We start from the raw sequence: 22,500 nt of genomic DNA on the forward strand, positions 1-22,500 counted from the left end.
AAAAACAGGTATGGTAGAATGTCAGAAAAGGAAAGGTCTCTTTGTCATGCTTCATGGTTGTTACAGTTACAAATACATGTGTGTTTTTATACTCTATTGCCAGAAATGATTTGCATAATAGAGAGCAATTGAAAGCTCAAAGTCATGATAATGTAATGTATAACATTTGCTTTACGATTAGAGCATCTACAATAATTTCATACAGGAATGCAGTTTTAAAAATCTTCGGTTTGTAATATTACAAAAGTTTGTTGTGTGAAACTGTAGCTTTATTCATCAAGTACAGATAACCTACCAACAATGTGATATGCAATAATGAAATTATTTGAATTTGCTTTGATTTGGATCTCTTCAGTTAAAAATAGCTATTTAGAAAAAGTGGTAGCTCTCTTTATTCTTTATTGCAGGTTCCGTCCAATTAGAGAAGACTTGCTCTTGCAGGCCTTTGAGGTACCGTATGCTCTGCCACTTGAACTTTAACTAAACTAGTATTTCTTAGTGTTGTTGTTGTTTTTTTTAAGATCGATATACAACAGGTACAATTTTAGTCAGTGTTTTAAACCATCTGATTACACCCTGCACAGACTGCAATTTTAAAGCATCTTCTCAGTTGTATATGTGTTTGTTTAATACATTTGGTAATATGGGATGGAGATACAGTGCATACTGTAAAGGCCAAGGGAATAATTAAAAATGGAATGGTGCTTTTATCTATTTTTAAGGTTATAGATCAACAGAAAAAAGGACACTTGGAACCAGAGGAATTGACCAAATATTTAACACAAGAAGGTATGTGAAACTCTTAAAATAATGGTAATAATGGAAACTGATATTGTAAATTTGTGTTTGCATTGCTTCAACAATAAAAGGAATTCATAAAGAAGTCAAGTTCGACTAATGAACTCTAAATTAATTACTTTTTCTGCGTTCTAAAGGAGAACCATTCACACAGGAAGAGATGGAAGAAATGCTGTCAGCAGCCGTTGATCCTGACAAAAATGTCATTTTCTACAAGGACTTTGTGAGCATGATGATCTTCGATGACACGCGATGATGGTTGACCGCTAAAGGAGAAGGTTCATGAGATCAAACAATCAATAAAGGAGATCATCTCAGTAACTATAAATAAAGATGTCTTTACACATTATATACTTTATTGTGTTAATAAAATACCCAAATACTTTTTTTTAATCCCCTTTTTCTCCCAATTTGGAATGCCCAATTCCCACTACTTAGTAGGTCCTCGTGGTGGTGGGTTACTCACCTCAATCCGGATGGTGGAGGACAAGTCTCAGTTGCCTCCGCTTCTGAGACAGTCAATCCGTGCATCTTATCACGTAGCTCGTTGTGCATGACACCGCGGAGACTCCCAGCATGTGGAGGCTCACGCTACTCTCCACGATCCATGCACAACTTACCACGTGCCCCATTGAGAGCGAGAACCACTAATCCTGACCACGAGGAGGTTACCCCATGTGACTCTACCCTCCCTAGCAACCGGGCCAATTTGGTTGCTTAGGAGACCTGGCTGGAGTCACTCAGCACACCCTGGATTCGAATTCACGACTCCAGGGGTGGTAGTCAGCGTCAAATACTTTGTTTCTTTTAAATTATATTGTTTGTCAAAATGACAACGTAAACCGTTTTACTCTATTCAGAATAATTATAACCAAAAAGTCTTAAAAGTGGAGAATATGGGGGCCTGGGTAGCTCAGTGGTAAAGAACGCTGGCTACCACTTCGTTAGTTCGAATCCCAGGGCATGCTGAGTGAATCCAGCCAGGTCTCCTAAGCAACCAAATTGGCCCAGTTGCTAGGGAGGGTAGAGTCACATGGAGTAAGCTCCTCGTGGTTGCTATAATGTGGTTCGTTCTCGGTGGGGCACGTGGTGAGTTGAACGTGGATGCCGCGGTGGATGGCGTGAAGCCTTCACACGCGCTATGTCTCTGTGGCAACGTGCTCAATAAGCCACGTTATAAGATGCGCAGATTGACGGTCTCAGACGCGGAGGCAACTGAGATTCGTCCTCTGCCACCCAGATTGAGGCGAATCACTACATGACCATTGGGCATACCAAATTGGGAAAAAAAGGGGAAAAAAAAAAAAGAAAAAAAAGTGGAGAATATGTATAAGATCGAGAGGGTGTATCGAAGATTAATAATTAATCACTTTCCCTATTAATAAGGCAGTTTGTGTGTCTGAGACACTTATAAAGTCATTGCGTGGTGTCTCTCTTTCTATTTTATTTGCAGACTTTAAGGCGCCAAATTGGTGCCAAAAGAGAGTGAAATATTGTTGTAATCAGACAAGGTTTTTAAGGTGAATATTAGATGGATGTTTAAATGAGTAAAATGTACCTTCCTAACCTAAATATTTAACCTAAACCTATGCAATAGTGTTCTAAAATGAACTGAGAAGAAAACAGACATCCTTACCCTTAACCAACACCTAAAACTAACCGATAGGGTTATAAAAAACAAAATGCGAAATGAAAAGCACATTTTTTGAATGTCATTTCATTTTGCTTATATATATGACACTTTCATCTCACAGCTGGGCTCGGACTGCAGACTTCTGAGTCCAAAGTCCAACACTTCATCAGGTGAGCTGTCACACGATCTAATTACTTTGGAATAAATGTGTAAGTGTAGGTGGGCCTATAATACAAGTGTTAAAATGTATAATTTTTCAAATGATTCGTTATAGTAAAAGAGTTTACATATCATAACGTAGCAGTGTGTGAGAAATAGTGCGAAAAACAAGTGATTGTAAAGTCATTATCAGCCGTTAGTTGTAATTTGTGTGACAGTGAATACAGTGCACAGTTGTTGAAGAGCCTCTAGTGTTAATTTCACAGGGAAACTGCGGCAAAACGGAGCATGCAGCATGGAAAAGTCAATTTATAAAAATTTTGTTATAGTAACGTTCATTCAATGATACTAGGTTGTCCAAACCAATATGGCTAACTTTTTTCTGTGGAACACAAAAAGTGATTTTAGTCATTGGCAAAATGTTAGGGACTGAAAGCCTCAGCCACCATTCACTTTCATTGTTACAAGTCATATGGGTTTGGAACAACTGAAAGGTGAGTAAATGATGACAATTTTAATTTGTGGGAGAATTATCCCTATAAGGCTGTTTAAACAAATCTTAGTGGCATGGCCAATTGAGATCTAATATTTTAAGGAAATCTGTAAGTGGTTGTATTTTTTGTAATTTGTAATACCTTCATACCCTTATACAGCAATGAAATGCATTACTCTTTGTAAATACTGTAAAAACAAATGGGAACAGACTGCAAGACCATCTCAGCTTTTCCTCTTTGGATATGCACTAAGAAAACAAACTTTTTATGGAAAAATAATGAAAAGGGGGCATTAACTGGGCAACATGTTTGCCAACAATGGGCAATACCTTTTCCATTTCAATTTATGTGACGTTTGCACAGGTTTATAGCAGAAGTTTGTTAGATTTGGATGCAGCAGGTGGCGCTACATAACTGCAAAAAAATAAATAAAATAAAATCTAAAACCATTAACTGACCGTACATTTCTATACCAATGCAATATTTAAACACAAGAAATGACATTTTGCTGCCATGTATATCTACAGTATATTCCAAAATGACCACAAAAACAAAAAAAACAAAAAAAAAAAAAAAAAAGAAAAAAAAGATTTTGTATAGGTTTCATAGCGAATCATATGTACTATACTTCAATGGTTTAAAAACAACATGTTTGAAAAGAAAGCTTTTTTTTTTTTTTTTTTTTTTATTCTAATAGACATAACACAATGTTTTTAATATAATGCTCCTAAATCACTTGCTCATTATTAGTAAAAAAAAAAAAATTACAAAATTAAAAAAAAAAAATCTACTATAAAACTCTCAAACCACCATTAAGAATTTACTCTTTGTAATAATTTAGCCCAAATAGCTCTTTTTAGTTTAAATACCCCAAAGTTAAAAGTCCTGTGGCGTGTTGAAAAGAACGCACGCCCACACGTAACTCAAAGTGTCCTGGGCAAGCTATTAGCTGAGCAGCGCGAAGGAGGCGTGGCCAGTTTTCCCAGAGACAGATGTGCTCTCCTCTGGACTGAGAGAAGCGCAGAGTCTGATCTACTGTCAGTCTGCGCTTTAGCACAACAAGTACGTACGCATGGGAAAATGCGTCTGAGCTGGGATGCTGTGAAGTCGCAAGCATTGCAAATGGATGCATTATATCAGAGCGCATAGAAAAGACTGGATTTGTCCACTATTGGACCTTTCAAAGTGGACCAGCTCCTGCTATTCATACTCCGAGGTGGAAAATGGATACATTCACGAATGGTGCTAGACAGTGAGACTGGACTTCAGAAGGGCTGTTGAACTGACCTGAGATTGATTGTGGATCTTTGGTTTTGGATGTGACAGGGAGCACCATCATTTTACCTATCCATATTCTATAATATTTATCATGACCTCACTAACAGGGAATAAAGAGAGGTCTGGGACCAGGAGCAGAAAATATGGGGTAAGGTTATTATTATTGGTATTGGTGCATACATTCATTTAGTGCAACCAGTACTACATTTGTTTCATGTATGTGGACACTGCTAATAAAACCTAGGCAACATTTTGCATGTGATCAACTGCAAGAGTGAACTCCACACTCAGGAAACACATTTTTAAATCACTATGCAAACTTATTTTAAACATGTTTTGCATGTGTAATCCAGGGCCGAGTGGTTCAATCACTTCTTATCTGCATTCAATATAACTTTTGCAGATGACAGATTCCTCCCCTACAAAGTCAGCGTCATTCTCTCCTGAAACCTGGTACCGAAAGGCTTACGAGGAATCCCGGAGCGGCAGCCGCCCGGTCCCTGAGGGTGCGGGATCTATGCCCGGCTCCTCCGGTACCCCCTCTCCCGGATCAGGAATGTCATCCCCGGGTTCTTTTTCCGGCTCACCTGTTACAGTATCTCCGGGAATAAGCACCGGTTCGCCCGGTTCCTTAGGTGGATCGCCAGGTTTCGGCACTGGTTCGCCAGCCTCGGGTAGCGGGAGCTCACCTGGTTCTGATCGGGGAATCTGGTGCGAGAACTGCAATGCTCGGCTGGAGGAGCTGAAGAGACAGGCATTAAAACTTCTCATTCCTGGACCCTGTTCTAGCAAGGTAGGCTGACAGATACAAGGCATTTGAGAATAATACCAAAGCAATTTTGACTCGGTAAAGTATCACGCACACAAATTCCATTAGAGATTCATGCTGAAATGCGATATATGATGCATTTCAAGGATGCAGTGCGTAATTTTGCGAAACATACATGCAGTGACAGGGATGAATAGAAACCAAAACTGCATTTTCAGAACTTGGTAAAGTATCACGCATATACAGATTGCAACTGATATCCACGCTGAAGTGTGATATATGATGCTCTCCAAGGATCCAGAGCGTAATTTGGACTATTTTGTGCAACCTTCATGTAGACCACAGAGGTGAATAGAAACCAAAAGTGCAGTTTTTGACTTGGTTAAGTGTCTTGCGAATAGAGATGACACTAGACGTCCAAGATGAACTGTGATATAAGATCAACTGCAATGTTGCAATGCGTAATTTTGGACAACTTGAACAAACATTGGAGTTGCAAAGTCAGGTGAATAGAAAGCAAAACGTAAGATTTAAATAAATGTGTCCTATTAGTACTTATTACTCGACACATTATTATTTTAAGCATTGTACTGCTATTTATTTATTTATTTTTTCTTCTAATGAATGTTTTTTTTTTTTGCACTTGATTTCATATCGACAATCTAGCATATTGAAATTAAAAAATAAGACAGACAGACGGAAAGATAGATAGATAGATAGATAGATAGATAAAAGCAACACAGCAGCTCTTGCATTAAACAGAGTTTGATTGAATTAAACACAGAAATGTTGCTGCGCATGAGGGGTGCAGTGCTGAACCTACTGTATATATATTGCAGCATGCTGCAGATCAACTATCTCCATTATTCCTGTGCGACTCCAGGAGTCTTAGATCATAACGAGCACAGCCGAGGGGGTGAAGTTAATTGCTGACAAATAACTATTTTCTTTGCTTCACGGAGACTGTAACGTGAAGCAGATTGTGAAACGCAACACGTCCTACCATGACGTGGCTTTCGTGGAGAGCATTTGGCCATAATGCCAAGCGCAGACAAAGGCGCATTTATTATTTGTCCATAATGGCAATTTTTCCCCAACTTAGGGGCACCTCAGGCACCAGAATTTTAGTTGTGGATTCTACAGTCAGAATCACACAGTGTGCATATGCGTAACTATGCAGTGCGTAATTGGATACACATGTGCGTAAATAGCAAGTTTCACCAGGTGATCATGCAGTAAGGTTACTTTTTTGGGGTAAAAAACTGGAAAAATTAGTGTTTTATTTATTCACCTTTTATGAGATAGATTTGTGGTTTAGTTTGCGCCCTTTAGACACCAAAGCGCAATTGCTCTAATACAATAACGATCCGTTCTGAACAGGGGGCGCTGTGCTGTTAACTAAGTAATTTGGAGATTCAGTCACACCACTTGACACGATGACACCATGTTCCTGTGGAGTACCACTAGATTAAAGAGTAATGCAATAGTGGTGGGAATAAATATAAATGTGTGCATATGAGGCTTAATTATATGCAAAACTGTGCTTTGGCTAGTTCAATCTGTGTAATGCATCTATCTAATTAATTGCTGATCATGGGTAGGTGTTTGGAAACCTTTAGAGATTTTAAGGGTAATATCCAGAATAGAGTTCAGTCAATATGGGTTTTACATGTGGTCCCCTCAATCTTAAATATTTGATCACATACTTGAATGAAAAAGTGGACTCATGTGCTTGTGTTTAGAGGTACACATGACTGTACACAATGTTGCAATGCTTTAAATTTATGAAGCACAAACATATGGTATCTATCTATCATGCTGTCATTTCCATAATTGCACCATTTTTCTTCTAGAAAAAGAAAAAACAACAGCAACCAGCCCTAAACTTTCCAAAACATCATCTCATCATGTACTGTGTCTTAATCGATGTCACAAACCACTGTGTTTATTAATTCAGTTATTGTAATCCAAAGGCCAGATTTTACATACTGAATGCACAAGAACATCCACTGATTTAAAAGAGCACCACTGACCTGGTTTGGCCGTGGCTCATGTTTTAGACCTGATGTTGGTCTGCAGATTTTATGGGCAGTTCTGCCAGCTGCAAGTGACCTGGAGCTTCCCATTAAAATGAGCTGGAGGAGGGGCTGATGGGAAGGCGAGGGTATCACGGGAGAAGACGGTGGCCATGAGCAGGCTCTCTTAATGGCCGTGCTGCTTGCCGGAGGCAATTTTAAAAATGACATGACTGAATGTTTGGACTACTCTATGCAGAATCAACATCCATATGGTGATAAGTGAGAAGTGCTGTGACATGAACCGAAGGGTAAAACCTCATTGTGATAGACAGTCCATTGGTAGAGCAGGTCTGTTGATGCTAGCTTACCGTCCAAATTAAACACATCCTGGACTCATTTATGCAATTATGAACACAAGAACACATGTTATGTTCATTTTAGAGCTCGGAAGTCAGAATTTCCAACTTCCTTTTTGAAAAAGTGCAATGCAGTTCCACTCGAATTCGCAATTCCAACTTGGAATGTGTATGATGTCGTATGAACAAGGAGGCACAGAAGGACACTAACACTGTCAATGATAAGCATTCACTTTTAAGTAAATAAAATGTATCAAGTTCCGGCATAATATGATAGTTAAACCTGTTTAGCAAATGTTTGCAGAGACAGGTGGGCGTACCTGCAGATCTAATACTAGTATTGCAAAGCATAATTAATTCTCTGTGATTTGCTTGTTAAGAGATTTCTTTCTTGACATTTAGAAAAAAAAAAAAACATTGTAAACTGGTCTAATATGGTTTGCTGGTCTTAGCTGGTTTAAAATGGTCAAGTTGGTGTCCCAGCCCGGCTACTTGAACTAATACTAGTAATCCAAATCAGAATTTATTTTCTGTAATTTGCTTGTTAGGAGGCTTGTTACAAGCTTGATTTAAACCAGTCTAAGGTGGTTTGCTGCTCTTAGTTAGTTTAAGTCTCCCAACCTTGCCAAGCTGGTGTTTAACTGGTCGCCAGTTGGTTGTCCAGCCTGACTAGCTGGCAAGTGCTCAAAAATCCTCTAAAACCGAATCTATTTAGCTGGTCTGACTGGCCTCCCAGCCTGGCCAAGCTGGTGTTCAGTTGGTTTAGCTGGTTGCCAGTTGGTTGGCCAGTGTTCAAAACCCCTCTTAAATCAGCAAACCAGCCTAACCATGTTGAGAGACCAGCTAAAACCATGTTTTTGTTTTCAGCAAGGACCTGCAAAAATAATGGTGGCATTGAAATTTTGTTTTCTTGTACATAATTTTTCTAAGTGACAGGCAATGGAGCAACTTTATGGTCGGAAGTTGGAGATTTCCAGTAGGAATATCCCACATCCGACTTTGAATGGAAACGCAGCATAGTGGAACACCAGAATAGCTCAAAGTCAACTTGTGCTGTGGGACTCACTATGGTGTGAACGTCCCCTGGGATTTGTCTTCAGATTACACCCGCCGAACAGAAGGATGTTAATTTCATTCCCTTGCACACACAGTTCCAATTTTCAACAGAGCACTGTTGCCACGGCAGCAACATGCTAAGGCCGTGAGATTCATACATATTTCACGTTTAATGCTTTTTATGCCTCTCAGGTGGGAAAGGCATTATCATATAAAGAGGTTGCTTTGTCACCGCAAACTGATGGGAATAAGCTGGAAAGCATTTGCTGACACTGGCTGAATTCAGCAGCCACTATACTGTAAATGGCACTTCCTTTTGTCCAAGTTTCTTGGCTGCAGGCTTTGTCTCGACGTTGGAGTGTAAGGGTGTCACTAGGGCAGATATGAATATAGCTCAGTGCTGGGGGAACAGAAATATGCATGTCCCTGCAGGATTTGGCATATTCATTTGGAGAGCATAGATGACTCTGAACTGAAAATGAATTTTGGATAATATACAGAACATTATCACACTTATTATTACACAGCTGCTTACCAAATAAACAAAGAAAATGGACATGAAATATTGATTTGAGTTTAAATTATTTTATTATGTGAGAAAAGAAGAGTGCAGAGTGATACAAGAGACTTGACTAGATTAATTCAAACACACAGCATGAATGTGGTAAAGAAACCACACAACCGAAACAGTCGCCAAACAGCCACTGTTCTTAAAGAGACAGTACCATTTTAACATTTGTTATACATAATGTAAACTCAGTGTAAATACTACAAATTATGCATACAAAATGCATATATTTACAGAAGCCATTATAAATTATGAGATATTTAATCAAACACTTTAGATATTGAAGAATTTAACAAATACAGGAGGCTCCTACAGTCTCTATGCAAGAGTTTGGTGAAATTTGGCAAAGAGTTCAGGCAGTTCTGGCTCGCGCTGCTATACATTTTTAACTCATCTGAATGATGGGGTTCATTCCATTCAGAAGTGATCTTCCCTGCACCCTATTTCCTTTAAAGACCCTCCATTGTGAGAGCTTATAAGGGCTGAAAGGTGTAGGGCTCAAAAATAGTGGTCGTTTAGTCATTTTTGGGGGGAAATTCTGTATGAAACTATCCTAAAGCTTGGCTACCATTATTATTTTTCCATCATAAAGCCCTGCGAAGGTATCATTTAAGACTTTTCAAAGTGTCCAAAAATCCCCTAGACTACATTACATTGACAGAATGTTAAAATGAATTAAGAGTTTTTGAATGTTCGTGATGTCAAACTTCAGCTGTCAAAACTTACACACAAGCCCTTTAATCTGCTGTAAGTTGCTCTCTTCTTTCTTTCATTCATTCGCTACAACAACTGTGTGTTTTATTCACTTTCATTAAAATCATGACTTAAATGGCTGATAATGACTTTATAAATACTTATTTTTCTCTCTGTTACTCAGTCCATGCTATTTTATGATATCGACACACATCTTTTGAAAAACAACACATTTTAATGCTTTTATTACAGACTCACCTACATACATACACTTATTCCAAAATGGATAGCTTGTGTTGTAGCCCACCTGATAGGGCGTTAGACAGAGTCAGAGGACTGCAGTTCAAGTCCAGCCATGAACTCTGACGCATGACATTACAGAGTAATAGAAGCAGCACAAAATGATGTGGTTGCCTCAGAAAATGTACTTTTTCATTTCGCTTCTGCATTTTAAAACAATAATGGTTAGATTTAGGCTTTTAGTGCCCCCAGCTGGACATTTCACTAGAAACCTGCAGCCAAACGTGATATACAGCACGTAAATTTTGAATTGCAAAAATGTTGTCATATTCACGTAAATTTAATGAGACCAGGCTGCATATTTAAGCATATATAAACATTTGTTTTCAAAGTTGATGGGCCGTGAGACCTTGCAGCCCGTAGTCAAGGGCCCCTGGGCACTGGCCCCATTGGCCCGGTCCGTAATTCACCTATGGAATGTCCTGGTCATATTTCACCCCTAAATCAAATCAAAACAGAATTTATTTTTTATTTGGCATAAAGAAACTGTAGCCTGCATTTAGGACCATTATGATTTTTTGTTTGCATTTTGCATCCAATTCTCATTACCGTAATGCGTTTCATGAGATAATGGCCAATTATTCAGTATAGTAGTCATTAGAATAAATTATTGCAATTGACATCAGAATGCCACGATTGACCAGTTGGAATTGAGGTTTCCTGAGAGGTTTCATGTTGTGGCTGCAAGTTAGGCCATTGACATTTTTGTGCCTATAGAATGTAATCATACATTTACCCAGGCTTATTTATAAACAGGAGAGCTAAACCTCATACAAATGATCTCTCAGTAGTAGTGCTAGTCAGAGAACTAGTCATGAAATCCACTCTACCCTTGTTGTTTTACACTGCTGTGATCTATCTCTCATGCGGTCACTGGTTTTACACACATGTGGAGTAGCCCATACATTCTGCTTTGAAGCTGTATATATGCCAACATGATCACATGGGAAATTGGCATGTTGTTTCCAATCGTTCCGGTATCCTAGGATCAGCCACAATATGCCAACTCACCAACAAGTGGCATATCCTATCACTTTTGCATCAGCTCCTATGTGTTTACTTTCCCCTGTTGCTTAACCAGAAGCATGTTGCGTCAGCTGTGTGAGAGACCTGAAACCAAAAAGTAATTGTGTTCACATAATCAGTGACGAATGCAATTCGGAGGTTGCATTTTAGTTCTATCATTATATTTTTACTCCACTAATGGTTAGGTTTAGGTTTGGGGCTTGTAATATCTCTTCACTTTATTACAGCCTGTACAGCTGAAAACAGCTCGCTTCACAACTTGCTTTTGGTGCCCCTCCGTGGCCATTTCACCTTGAAAATTAGGCTCACATTTGCCCATACACCCAACAACACTTACTGCTTTGTGCACTGGGGGCAGTGTTTCACAATTTGGTAAGCACAGAACTATTTTAACTGAAAAAAAGTCAACTTATTGTTTCTGATTTAACTGTGAGATCAGTCTGTATATGCACGTTAGTATGCCGAAAACTACCTTAAATCAGCTCATTTAAAAAATCCACACTTGACAAGCCAGTAAAAACATGAAATCGTGGTAGTGTGCAAAAATATATGTGTGTTCATCAGTTTTTTTATTTTTAAACATTTTATGACCTTACTCCGATATAAGAAAGCCATTTAATGCATTTGCATGTCCTTACACGTTGTCGGCATATATGCATAATTGGTGTACGATTGTGCATGTAAACAAGCTCATTGTAACATTCGCATACTGATTGGTCATCTTTTTTGCATACAGAATTAGGATTCAATTAGAAATTATTCTATATGAGGGCCTGGGTAGCTCAGCAAGTAAAGACACTGACTACCACACCTGGAGTCACATGTTCGAATCCAGGGCATGCTGAGTGACTTCAGTCAGGCTTCCTAAGCAACCAATTTGCCTGGTTGCTAGGGTGGTAGATTCATGTTGGGTTAACCTCCTCATGGTCGCTTTAATGTGGTTCTCACTCTCGGTGGGGTGTGTGGTGAGTTGTGTGTGGATGCTGCAGAGAATAGCGTGAAGCCTCCACACGCGCTATTTCTCCATGGTAACGTGCTCAACAAGCCACATGATAAGATGCATGGATTGACGGTCTCAGACACAAGGCAACTGAGATTCATCCTCTGCCACCCAGACTGAGGTGAGTCACTACGCCACCACGAGGACTTGGAGCACATTGGGAATTGGGCATTCCAAATTGGGGAGAAAAAATTAAATAAATAAATAAATTATTCTATATGAGTGCAATCTCTAAGAAATAATTTTTTAAAGATCCTTATCCTATAATCTCATATGCCTTGAAAACTGATAGGAAATTCATCGAAAAGTCAAAAGGAGTGGGAACGCTGTTCAGTATATTGCATCTTTTGATCAATCTCTTCATCTCCCGCCATATTTGGGTTTACAGCTCATTTGAACATAAACACTGTTCTTTTGCTGCCTTGCAATTACTGGTATTTCCTTCCATTTTTTGTCTATTACCCTTTTTCTGTTTGTCTAAAAAAGAAGGCATGGTCTCCTCCATGTCATATAGCAATATATAGAGAGGGTTTTCTCTAAATTATTAATGGTCTCTATGTGGTTGAAAAGAAAAAGACTAAAGCTCCATATTTAAAAAGAACCCACTCCAACCAGCACGCGTGCAACCCTTAAAAGAGACTTGTTTGCTTATTTGAAAGGGTCTTTGACATGCCATGTAATCAGCTAAAGGAATTCAGATATAATTCAGGTTGGACTCTGTCGTTTGATTCAGTTCAAGGGGAAACGCACACCTTTTGACAGTAAGAGACTGGGAAAAAAGAAACCAGATGGAGTCATTTATTCTAAAATGCCATGTTTTACGAGTGGTTTAAGTGCATTCCTCTGCAAAATCAACAAGGTTAAGAGGGTGAGTGAGACCGGTGTAGCGCAGACAGAGAGAAATGCTGGGTTAATTGCACCGTGAATGACGAGGGCATCGTAAAGGTCAGGAGGACAGGAAGAGACGACTGAAGATGATGTTAGATTGGGGGGCATGAATTTTACTGAAGCTTTCTTTTATTTCTGATGTCGTTATGGTGACTTGTCAGATGTTTTTTTTTTTTTTTTTTTTTGTGTCTTGAATAAATACACAGATAAAGACAACCTTTCAAATAAATAAAGCCATTTTCAGAGACAAGCAGTTTATTTTCATAGTGAAATTGCCTCTGCTTCTGTGCTAAAGGGGAAATTCGCTCATTAAAGGGGTAGTTCACCTTAAAAATAAAAAAATATGTCATAATTTACTCACTTTCACTTTGTTTCAACCCCATTTGATTCTTTGACTCTATGATTTCTTTCGTGGAACACAAAAGGTGTTGTTTTGAACAACCTCCAAGCTGTTCTTTTCCATACAATGGAAAGCATACAGAGACCAGAGGCTGCCCCAAATGACAAAAAAGTCATAAAAGTGCCATTAAATTAATATATATGATTTGTGCACTATTCCAAGTATTTTGTAGCCATGCAAAAGCTTTGTGTGAAAAACATACTGAAATGTAAGTTATTCTTCTAAAATAATACTCTCCTCCATTGTAGCTGTCAAATCCCATTTGTGTTTGTGCTTATTCAGACACCATTGGTTCATGGACTCAGAAACATGAGGTTGAGTAAATGATGACAAGATGAATTTTCATTTTTGGTTTAACTATTCATTTAAAACTTTAAAATCAACTTGAAGTAGTATTGCAGGAAAAAAAGGTTAAAATGCTGACTGTTACTCTTGTTTCTTTTCTATTTGCCTTTGTATGATTTTGACACCCATGTCGACAGGAAAGTGAAAGTGCGTGAGGTGATATTATTCTTCGCTAGAGGTCATACATGCGGTAGACTGAACAGAGTACTTCGTTATTATGAATAAAAGACTGAATTAACCTCCAGATGAGCTGTAGCTCGTGTGCAAATTATAATGAAGCGCAGTGCTTTGTGTGATGTCAGGACAATGTCACCTTGCCCATTACATCTCTATTGCATGCACCAGTGGACCAATACCCACACACACACACACACACACACACACACACACACACACACACATATACTGAGAAATATACTGACATAGCCTTTACATAAAAGCACCTTTAAAAGGCTGCTTTAACTTTTTGAATGTATGTAATTTTATACTGTCTATTTTCTGGCCGCAGTTTATTTTTTCATTCTGTTTTTGGATTATTCAGTCTGGCATTTTCAATTCCAAACTAGACCACTTTTATACGGGATAAACCAGATCCGTATCAAATTTTTTCAGTATCAGAATTCATGCAATTTCCACTGTTGGGCCAAATGAAGGCGTACCAAAGCCAACTGCATCTCCACTGTCACTTCCAGGATTTAAGTGTGCCTCTTCGGGGCTTATACGGGGCCAACGGCCAATGGCCTTTTTGTCCGCTGATTACCCTTGGGCCAAAGAAGGCCAACTGGGGATTGAGGCGCGGTCAATGCCAAAGGCAGAGTTTAGCGAGACATTTGTGCTGTGTTTCATTCAAGTTGGATGTGGTGTATTTCTACTCGAATTCTACGAAATCTGACCATAAAGGAATTCCATTGCCAGATGCTTGGAAAATGACATTTAAACAACCAAAACTGCAACACTGCCATTGGCATAACAGGGGTTTGACTGTTTCCTAGCAACCCAACTGATAAACAATGCTGCTACACTAGCATTTGTGCTACAGGTGTACGATCATCAAATGAGAGTTTAATTTACTGTGTTTTGTACACCAGTCTCTGCAAACATTTGTTAAACAAGCTTTAATATCTTGTAATGTAGGAACACTGATCGATATCATTTAATAAATGTGAATGATTATCACTGTCTTTGTACATATCTGGGTACCGACATATTTGTGTGATGTCACACACCTGCATTTCAGCGAAAAAAATTGCAGACACATTACAAATCTGTTAAGATGCACAATGGACAAAGCGCTGCTCAAAGGAAGAACTTTCCATGGTTCGAGATCATGGATGGTGTGCTGGGACATCGTCCTGCTGTTAGTGGAGAGACCACTCGGGACACCATGGCAGTTAAAGTCGGTGAGTTGTCAACATTAAACTATCTTGCTAGCTATATAACGTTTCCATACAATATAAACTTGATATTCTAGATAACTAGAAAACTTGCGTATTTGTTTTGGCTTGTGAAATGGGTGGGGTGTGTGACGTTTGCACCAGGGCGGCGTATTAAAGGCGGGTTTTTATGGCAACGTTGTGGGGCTTTTGGCCTGATGGTGGGAATGCAGAGCGATTTTGGTCTTGCGGCTCGTGGTCCGAGGCTATTGACCCCGGCTGACCAGTTTATGGCCCTGACTCGCGCTGGCCTGATAGTGGAAAAGCGGCTAATGGCAAGCGTGATTTGCAGGTTGCATTTTTGCTCTAAAAACATTCCACTGACTATTAGGTTTAGGGTTGGGGTTTGGGAGTAGAGTCGATAAAACATGCATCATTTACAACTAAAAATACAACTCACTTTTTACCCCACTCTGTGGACATTGCACCTAGAAACTGGAGCTCACACATGCTCACATGTTCAACAACACTTCCAGCTTGGGCTACTGTGCTGCAAGGGGTCAGGGTTGCGCTGGATAATATGGTCCAGTTAGCTCCTGCTTGTAGATGCTATAACTAGTAGATTAGTAAAAAGCGTCTTTCTCCATTGACTGCCTTCAAAAGTCACTGTGTAGAAATAAAATGTTTTGCAAGCAACTTATACAGTAAGTAGCACAGATGTTATTTATTATAGTAGATGCTTTACTAAAGGTGGCAGGTCACTTTTAAGACCTGCATTCATCTTTCTTCTTATATTTCTCTGTCTTTTCTCTATATGTCAAGCATGTTTCCCAGTCCTATCTGTTCTCCCCTCAGGTTGAAGTAATTAGCTGCAGGTTTTCTGAGCAGCTCTACAGACCACAGTAACCTTGTGAGTGGAACAGTAAGAGAGAATAGAGGGCGAAAACACTGTCAGACCTAAAGATTTGGGTCTGGGGTCTTAGAAGACGGATTACCTGTGCTGTAAAGAGCAATTTATCACTGTCACAGAGAGAGAGAGAGAGAGAGAGAGAGAGAGAGAGAGAGAGAGAGAGAGAGAGAGAGAGAGAGAGAGAGAGAGAGAGAGATAGGGATGAGGAAAGTGTGAATGAAAGCAAGAAAATGGCTCTTGGGAGGTTTGGCTTGATTCAAACAGATAAAAAATTACTGCATGTTCTTTACTGGTATATACAGACACTAAAATGTCATTCAGTCACTGAGCAAGGTTGCACTATTAGTCAATAGTTCCAAAGCATTCCATTCTATACTGTGCTATACAGTGCTGTTAAGAGAATAGTTCACCCAAAAAGGGGTAGTGGTGGCTCAGCGGTTAAGGCTCTGGGTTACTGATCAGAAGGTCAGGAGTTCAAGTCCCAGCACCACCAAGATGCCACTGTTGGGCCCTTGAGCAAGACCCTTGACCCTATCCACTCCAGGGGTGCCATATCATGGCTGACCCTGCACTCTGACCCCAGCTTAGCTGGGATATGTGGAAAAAAAAAAAAGAATTTCAATGTATATGTGCAAATGTGTGATAAATAAATATAATTATAAATTATTATAAAATGAAAATTCTCTCATCATTTACTCACCCTCATCCCAGATGCAGATGACTTTCTTTCTTCTGCTGAACACAGCCAAAGATTTTTAGAAAAATATCTCAGCTCTGTTGGTCCATTCAATGCAAGTGAATGGTGGCCAGAACTTTGAAGCTCCAAAAAGCACATAAAGGCAGCATAAAAATAACCCATACAACTCCAGAAGTTAAATCCATGTCTTCAGAAGTGATATTGTAGGTGTGGATGAGAAACAGATCAATATTTAAGTCCTTTTTTACTTTAAATTCTCCTCCCCACCCAGCAGGTGGCGATATGCACAAAGAATGCGAATTGCCAAAAACGTATTCTAATTTGTTGTATGTCTTTTAGTGAAAATTCTAATTGTATTATCAGTTACTCACCCTCATCATTCCAAACTCATTTGTCTGTCTTTCTACTGTGGGACACAAAAAGAGAAATGTATCAGAATGTTCATGCTGCTCTTTTCCATTCACCGAAAGTGGGGCACAGACCCTGTCTAAAAAAGGCGCCATAAAAGAAGGAAAAAGCACTATGTAGCTTTACAGTAATATAGCACACAAATCATATGGACTATTTTTATGATACTTTAAGGTGCTTTTAAGGAAGAAAGTCCTTTGTGTTTTAATTGACATGAAAGTGAATGTGATGACAGAATTTTGAATTTTTGGGTGAAATAAGCCTGCATATTAATGGCACAAGATGAAGTCGAGTTTTTTTAGGACATATAAATCATACAAAGTCCACCTAAAATGCTCAAATCATATATATATATATATATATATATATATATATATATATATATATATATATATATATATATAAAGACTGATTTTGCAATGCCATGATTATCTGACATTGTATCCTGGCACAAACCATTCCATCTTCTACCTTCTGACATTCCTAAGGTTAAATTTTCACAACTGAGTGATAAGAAAATGACCCAATGGCAGCTCTCATCTGCTGTCCTTTACTCTGTTGTGTGTATTCAGGGTATTGTTGTGTTATTTTAAGGTATCACCAACCCTGACATCACCGCTGACAGCCCGTAGGCTAAGAGGGAACAAGTATTTGTGTGTACTTGTTGTGTGTGTGTGTGTGTATGTGTTTGTGTGTGTGTGTTTTGTGTTTTTCAGGAAACAGCACAGCATGCCAGTCTGTCGTTTTAAATTGAACATGAAAACGCCCACAGGCATGCGTAAGTCTTATGATGACAACACAAGTTCCCGGTGATGGAATGTGCAGTGTGTTGTATTAATTTAGGAAATATGCATGTAAATACATATACACACTACTGAGTGAGGCAAATAACTGTCAGTGATTTTTAGCTAACAATAGTTAAAGATGGGACGTAATCAAAATGTATTCTCTTAATAAATGTCCCTAGACCTACTGTGCATGATTCATCAGTGCGCATTATTGAAAAGAAGAAAAAAAAGATGTTATCAAAAACAAAAATACTTGGTAAAAAAAAGAAAGAAAAAAAGTATGTGTCAAAGCACAATCCATTTAAATCTTTATGGCTACAATTAAGTCCCACCCTATATGATTTCCCACTGAATATTGTTTCTCTCATTATATTATAGAAGTTAATATGCATCACTGCATACATCATATTGAAATTAAATGCATTAAATGCATGGTGAATCTTCTTGCATGTTCTCTTGATTATTTGAAAATTTGCTAATTGCTTCATTTAATTTTGTAATGGGATGTTGATAAGAATGCTGTATTTGTGTATTCAACATCCATACTATGATGGTGACTGCAGATTAATAATCCCATTAGAAAAACCACATCGCCATAGCAACAAGGCTTATTAATTAACATTGCAGCCTTCTCAGTACTAGACAGACAGTTGTATATACATTATTTCACCTGGTCAGTTGAAGAGAAAACTAGCTGGTTTAGTGCTGATCTAGCTGGTGGCAGCAAAAAAATAAATAAAAAGAAAATAAAAAATTAAAGCCTGGTTAACCAGCATAGTCTTTCTTATGAAGGTGGTTAAGATAGTTAAAGGAACATTCCGGGTTCAATACAAGTTCAGCTCAGTCGACAGCATTTGTGGCATAATGTTGATTACCACAAAAAATAATTTAGAATCGTAACTCATTTCCTTTAAAAAAAAAAAAAGCAAAAATCGAGGTTCTAGTAAGGCACTTACAATGGAAGTGAATGTGGCCAAATTTTGGAAGGTTTAAAAGTTTTATAAAAGTACTTACATTAATTCTTCTGTTAAAACTCATGTATTATTTGAGCTGTAAAGTTGTTTAAAGCATCATTTTTACATTTATTTGTCATTTGTGATGTATTATTTATGTAAACCAGAAGCCCTCATGGCTTCATGTCCTGGTTTGTTGCGTTGTCCAAAAAAATAAAAATAAAAGTGTGCTCAAAGCCTAGTGTGAACTCCTCTTAAGCGCCTCATTGTAACCAATAGTTTTTCTTTTTTTTTTTTTTTTTAAGAAAAAAGTCAAAATAAATGTTTGTGGTAATCAATATAATGCCATGAATGCTGTCGATTGAGCTTAAATTGTATCGAACCCAGAATATTCCTTTAAGAATCTTGGTAGGGAAACCACCATACCAGGCATCCCATACTGGTCACCAGCTTCCAAAACACAACAAATTCTGGGGTTTTCAGAAGGGTAGTCTATATAAATCTCTTTCCTACAGAGGATATTGCAGTTTAGCTGCTCAGGGTCAGAATCCTGTCACGAATGAGACTGTTTCTGGTTAAGAAGCATCAGTTGGAGAGGCTGAGTGTAGGTTGTGTATTAAGATGTGTGTTATCTCTGACACTGCAGCTTGCAAGAGAGAAAGACACAGAGGACAATCTCTCAGGCAGTGTTATTCCTGCCTGTTTACATGGGAAGTTATTTCAGTCATAATAAAATACAGCTCAATACAGCAGGGTCAATTGAAATCCACTGATCAGTGAAAGCAATAGAAAAGACGGAAAATTGATAACATAATCTGTAGGTTTATAAAGACCGCATTTATATTTTCTTTCTTGTGATGATTTATTTCCTATTGAAGTTGGGGTGGGACATACTGTATCAAAGGAATGGTCCCTATTTTGTTTAAATAGCCAATAGCTTTTAGTTTAAGATACAGCCATGAATCATGATTTGATACTTGTTATTGCTTGTCAGAGGCAGAGATGAGTCCATTTTTTTGGTCCATTTTGCAGAAAGTATACAGTATGTAGAGTACAGTGGGGCTAAAGGTCCCCTTAATGAAAATGTTTAAAAAAGTGATTTTGTTTTCTTTTCAAGATTGAAGAGAGAGAGAGAGAGAGAGAGAGAGAGAGAGAGAGAGAGAGTTTGGTATACATATAGTTGTGCTCAAAAGTTTGCATACCCTTGGAGGTTGTGAACTGGTAATATATGTACCATTTTTAAAGAAAACATGAGTGAGCAGGCAAAACACATTTCTTTTATTTCTTATGGGATTCATATTCAACTGTAGGTTATAACAGAATGGCACAATCATAAAACAAAACATGGCAACAAAGAAAAAAATTAAATGACCCCTGTTCAAATGTTTGCATACTCTTAGTTCTTAATACTGTGTATTGCCCCCTTTAGCATCAGTGACAGTGTCTTTTGTAATAGTTGTCTATGAGGCCCCAAATTCTTGCAGGTGGTATAGCTGCCCATTCATCTTGGCAAAATGCCTCCAGGTCATGCAAAGTCTTTGGTCGTCTTACATAAACCGCACGTTTGAGATTGTCCAGAGTGGCTCGATGATATTAAGGTCAGGAGACTGTGATGGCCACTCCAGAACCTTCACCTTTTTCTGCTGTAACCACTGGAGGGTCAATTTGGTCTTGTGCTTAGGGTCATTGTCATGCTGGAAAGTCCAAGAGCGTCCCATGTGCAGCTTTCGTGCAGAAGAATGCAAATTTGTCTGCCAGTATTTTCTGATAACATGCTGCATTCATCTTGCCATCAATTTTCACAAGATTCCCCGTGCCTTTAGACCTCACACACCCCCAAAACATCAGTGAGCCACCACCATGCTTCACAGTGGGGATGGTATTCTGTTCACTATAGGCCTTGTTGACCCCTCTCCAAACATAGCGCTTATGGTTGTGACCATAAAGCTCTATTTTAGTCTTGTCACTCCAAATTACAGTGTGCCAGAAGCTGTGAGGTGTGTCAAGGTGTTGTCGGGCATATTGTAACCAGGCTTTTTTGTGGCATTGGCGCAGTAAAGGCTTCTTTCTGGCAACTCGACAATGCAGCTAATTTTTGTTCAAGTATCGTCATATTGTGCTCCTTGAAACAACCACACCGTCTTTTTCCAGAGCAGCCTGTATTTCTCCTGAGGTTACCTGTGGATTTTTCTTTGTATCCCGAACAATTCTTCTGGCAGTTGTGGCTGAAATCTTTCTTGGTCTACCTGAACTTGGCATGGTATCAAGAGATCCCCAAATTTTCCACTTCTTAATAAGTGACTGAACAGTACTGACTGGCATTTTCAAGTCTTTAGATATCTTTCTATATCCTTTTCCATCTTTATAAAGTTCCATTACCTTGTTATGCAGGTCTTTTGACAGTTCTTTTCTGCTCCCCATGGCTCAGTATCTAGCCTGCTCAGTGCATCCACGTGAGAGCTAACAAACTCATTGACTATTTATACACAGACACTAATTGCAATTTAAAAAGCCACAGGTATGGGAAATTAACCTTTAATTGCCATTTAAACCTGTGTGTGTCACCTTGTGTGTCTGTAACAAGGCCAAACATTCAAGGGTATGTAAACTTTTGATCAGGGCCATTTGGGTGATTTCTGTTATCATTATGATATAAAAAGGAGCCAAACAAATATATGTGATAATAAATGGCTTCATATGATCATTATCCTTAAATAAAAGACAGTTTTTTTGCATGATCAGTCGTATTTTAAAATCAATGCCAAATGTCACAATTTCTGCCAGGGTATGCAAATTTTTGAGCACAACTGTATTTATTAGTATACAGTCAGTGCTGGGTGGATTACTCGTGAATTATAATCAGGTACTGATTACAAATTACATGACAAAAGATGCAATCAGTAACGTAATCTCATAGATTACATTTTTGGGGTAATCAAATAATATTACTTTTAGATTACTTTCAACCAAATTCTACATGGTTTAATCATTTAAGAGGTGCTAATGTCCACAAATTAAAAAAATGATTGCAAATGTAAAAATATGAAGGAAGTTTTCATATTTTCATGTTTCCCCTGTGATGCTGATAGCGGTCTAGGCCCTCCATCAATGACAGACTCAAATACGTTTGCATTTAACAGGCATTTTCTTATTTGAGTGTCTATAATTATGTACAGGTTCCTGGGGCACATTAACACAAATGCAATTTCGCCATTTTACAAACGGCATCCACGTGTGGTTAGAGATCAAACCAGTTATATTTGAGAATTGGCACCACAAAAACATCTCAAAGTTATCACTATACCAAAAATGCATTCATATACATTTTTGAAGCTGACTACAAAAGCAATTTAAGAAACTAAAAATAATTTTATGGTACTAATTCAATTGTATATGAAATTACGTATACGTATTTGTGCATTTTGATGCCATTGATGGACAAAACCATTCCAAAGACATTGCAACATGGTTATATTACACACAGTGTGATAATTCAAATAATAATTGAAAAAATGTGTTTGAGTTGGTTAGATTTGCGATGTAAAGTTTCCAAATGCTTCTTTAGATCTGACGTAGAATCCTTGACAGGA

At 38.4% G+C, this 22,500-nt stretch overlaps 2 protein-coding genes across 3 annotated transcripts in view; both read left to right on the top strand.

The window, feature by feature from the left end:
• Positions 1-1,160, top strand: part of efcab2 (EF-hand calcium binding domain 2) — a 37,032-nt gene extending 35,872 nt beyond the window's left edge. Inside the window, exons 9-11 of the mRNA XM_051647058.1 lie at positions 408-450; positions 723-789; positions 936-1,160. Of these exons, the coding sequence (XP_051503018.1) occupies positions 408-450; positions 723-789; positions 936-1,054 (229 nt within the window). The 3' untranslated portion in view covers positions 1,055-1,160. The remainder of the gene's footprint in view (positions 1-407; positions 451-722; positions 790-935) is intronic.
• A 2,753-nt stretch (positions 1,161-3,913) lies between these two features.
• kif26ba (kinesin family member 26Ba) overlaps positions 3,914-22,500 on the top strand; it is a 148,768-nt gene continuing 130,181 nt past the window's right edge. Inside the window, exons 1-2 of one of the 2 annotated variants that reach the window (XM_051647032.1) lie at positions 3,914-4,510; positions 4,766-5,155. In XM_051647032.1, coding sequence (XP_051502992.1) covers positions 4,454-4,510; positions 4,766-5,155 — 447 coding nt within the window. In that variant the 5' untranslated portion in view covers positions 3,914-4,453. The remainder of the gene's footprint in view (positions 4,511-4,765; positions 5,156-22,500) is intronic. The other variant, XM_051647033.1, reaches the window with a different exon arrangement.

This window comes from Myxocyprinus asiaticus, chromosome 20, assembly GCF_019703515.2.
Source record: "Myxocyprinus asiaticus isolate MX2 ecotype Aquarium Trade chromosome 20, UBuf_Myxa_2, whole genome shotgun sequence".
In the NCBI taxonomy this organism is placed as follows: domain Eukaryota; kingdom Metazoa; phylum Chordata; class Actinopteri; order Cypriniformes; family Catostomidae; genus Myxocyprinus; species Myxocyprinus asiaticus.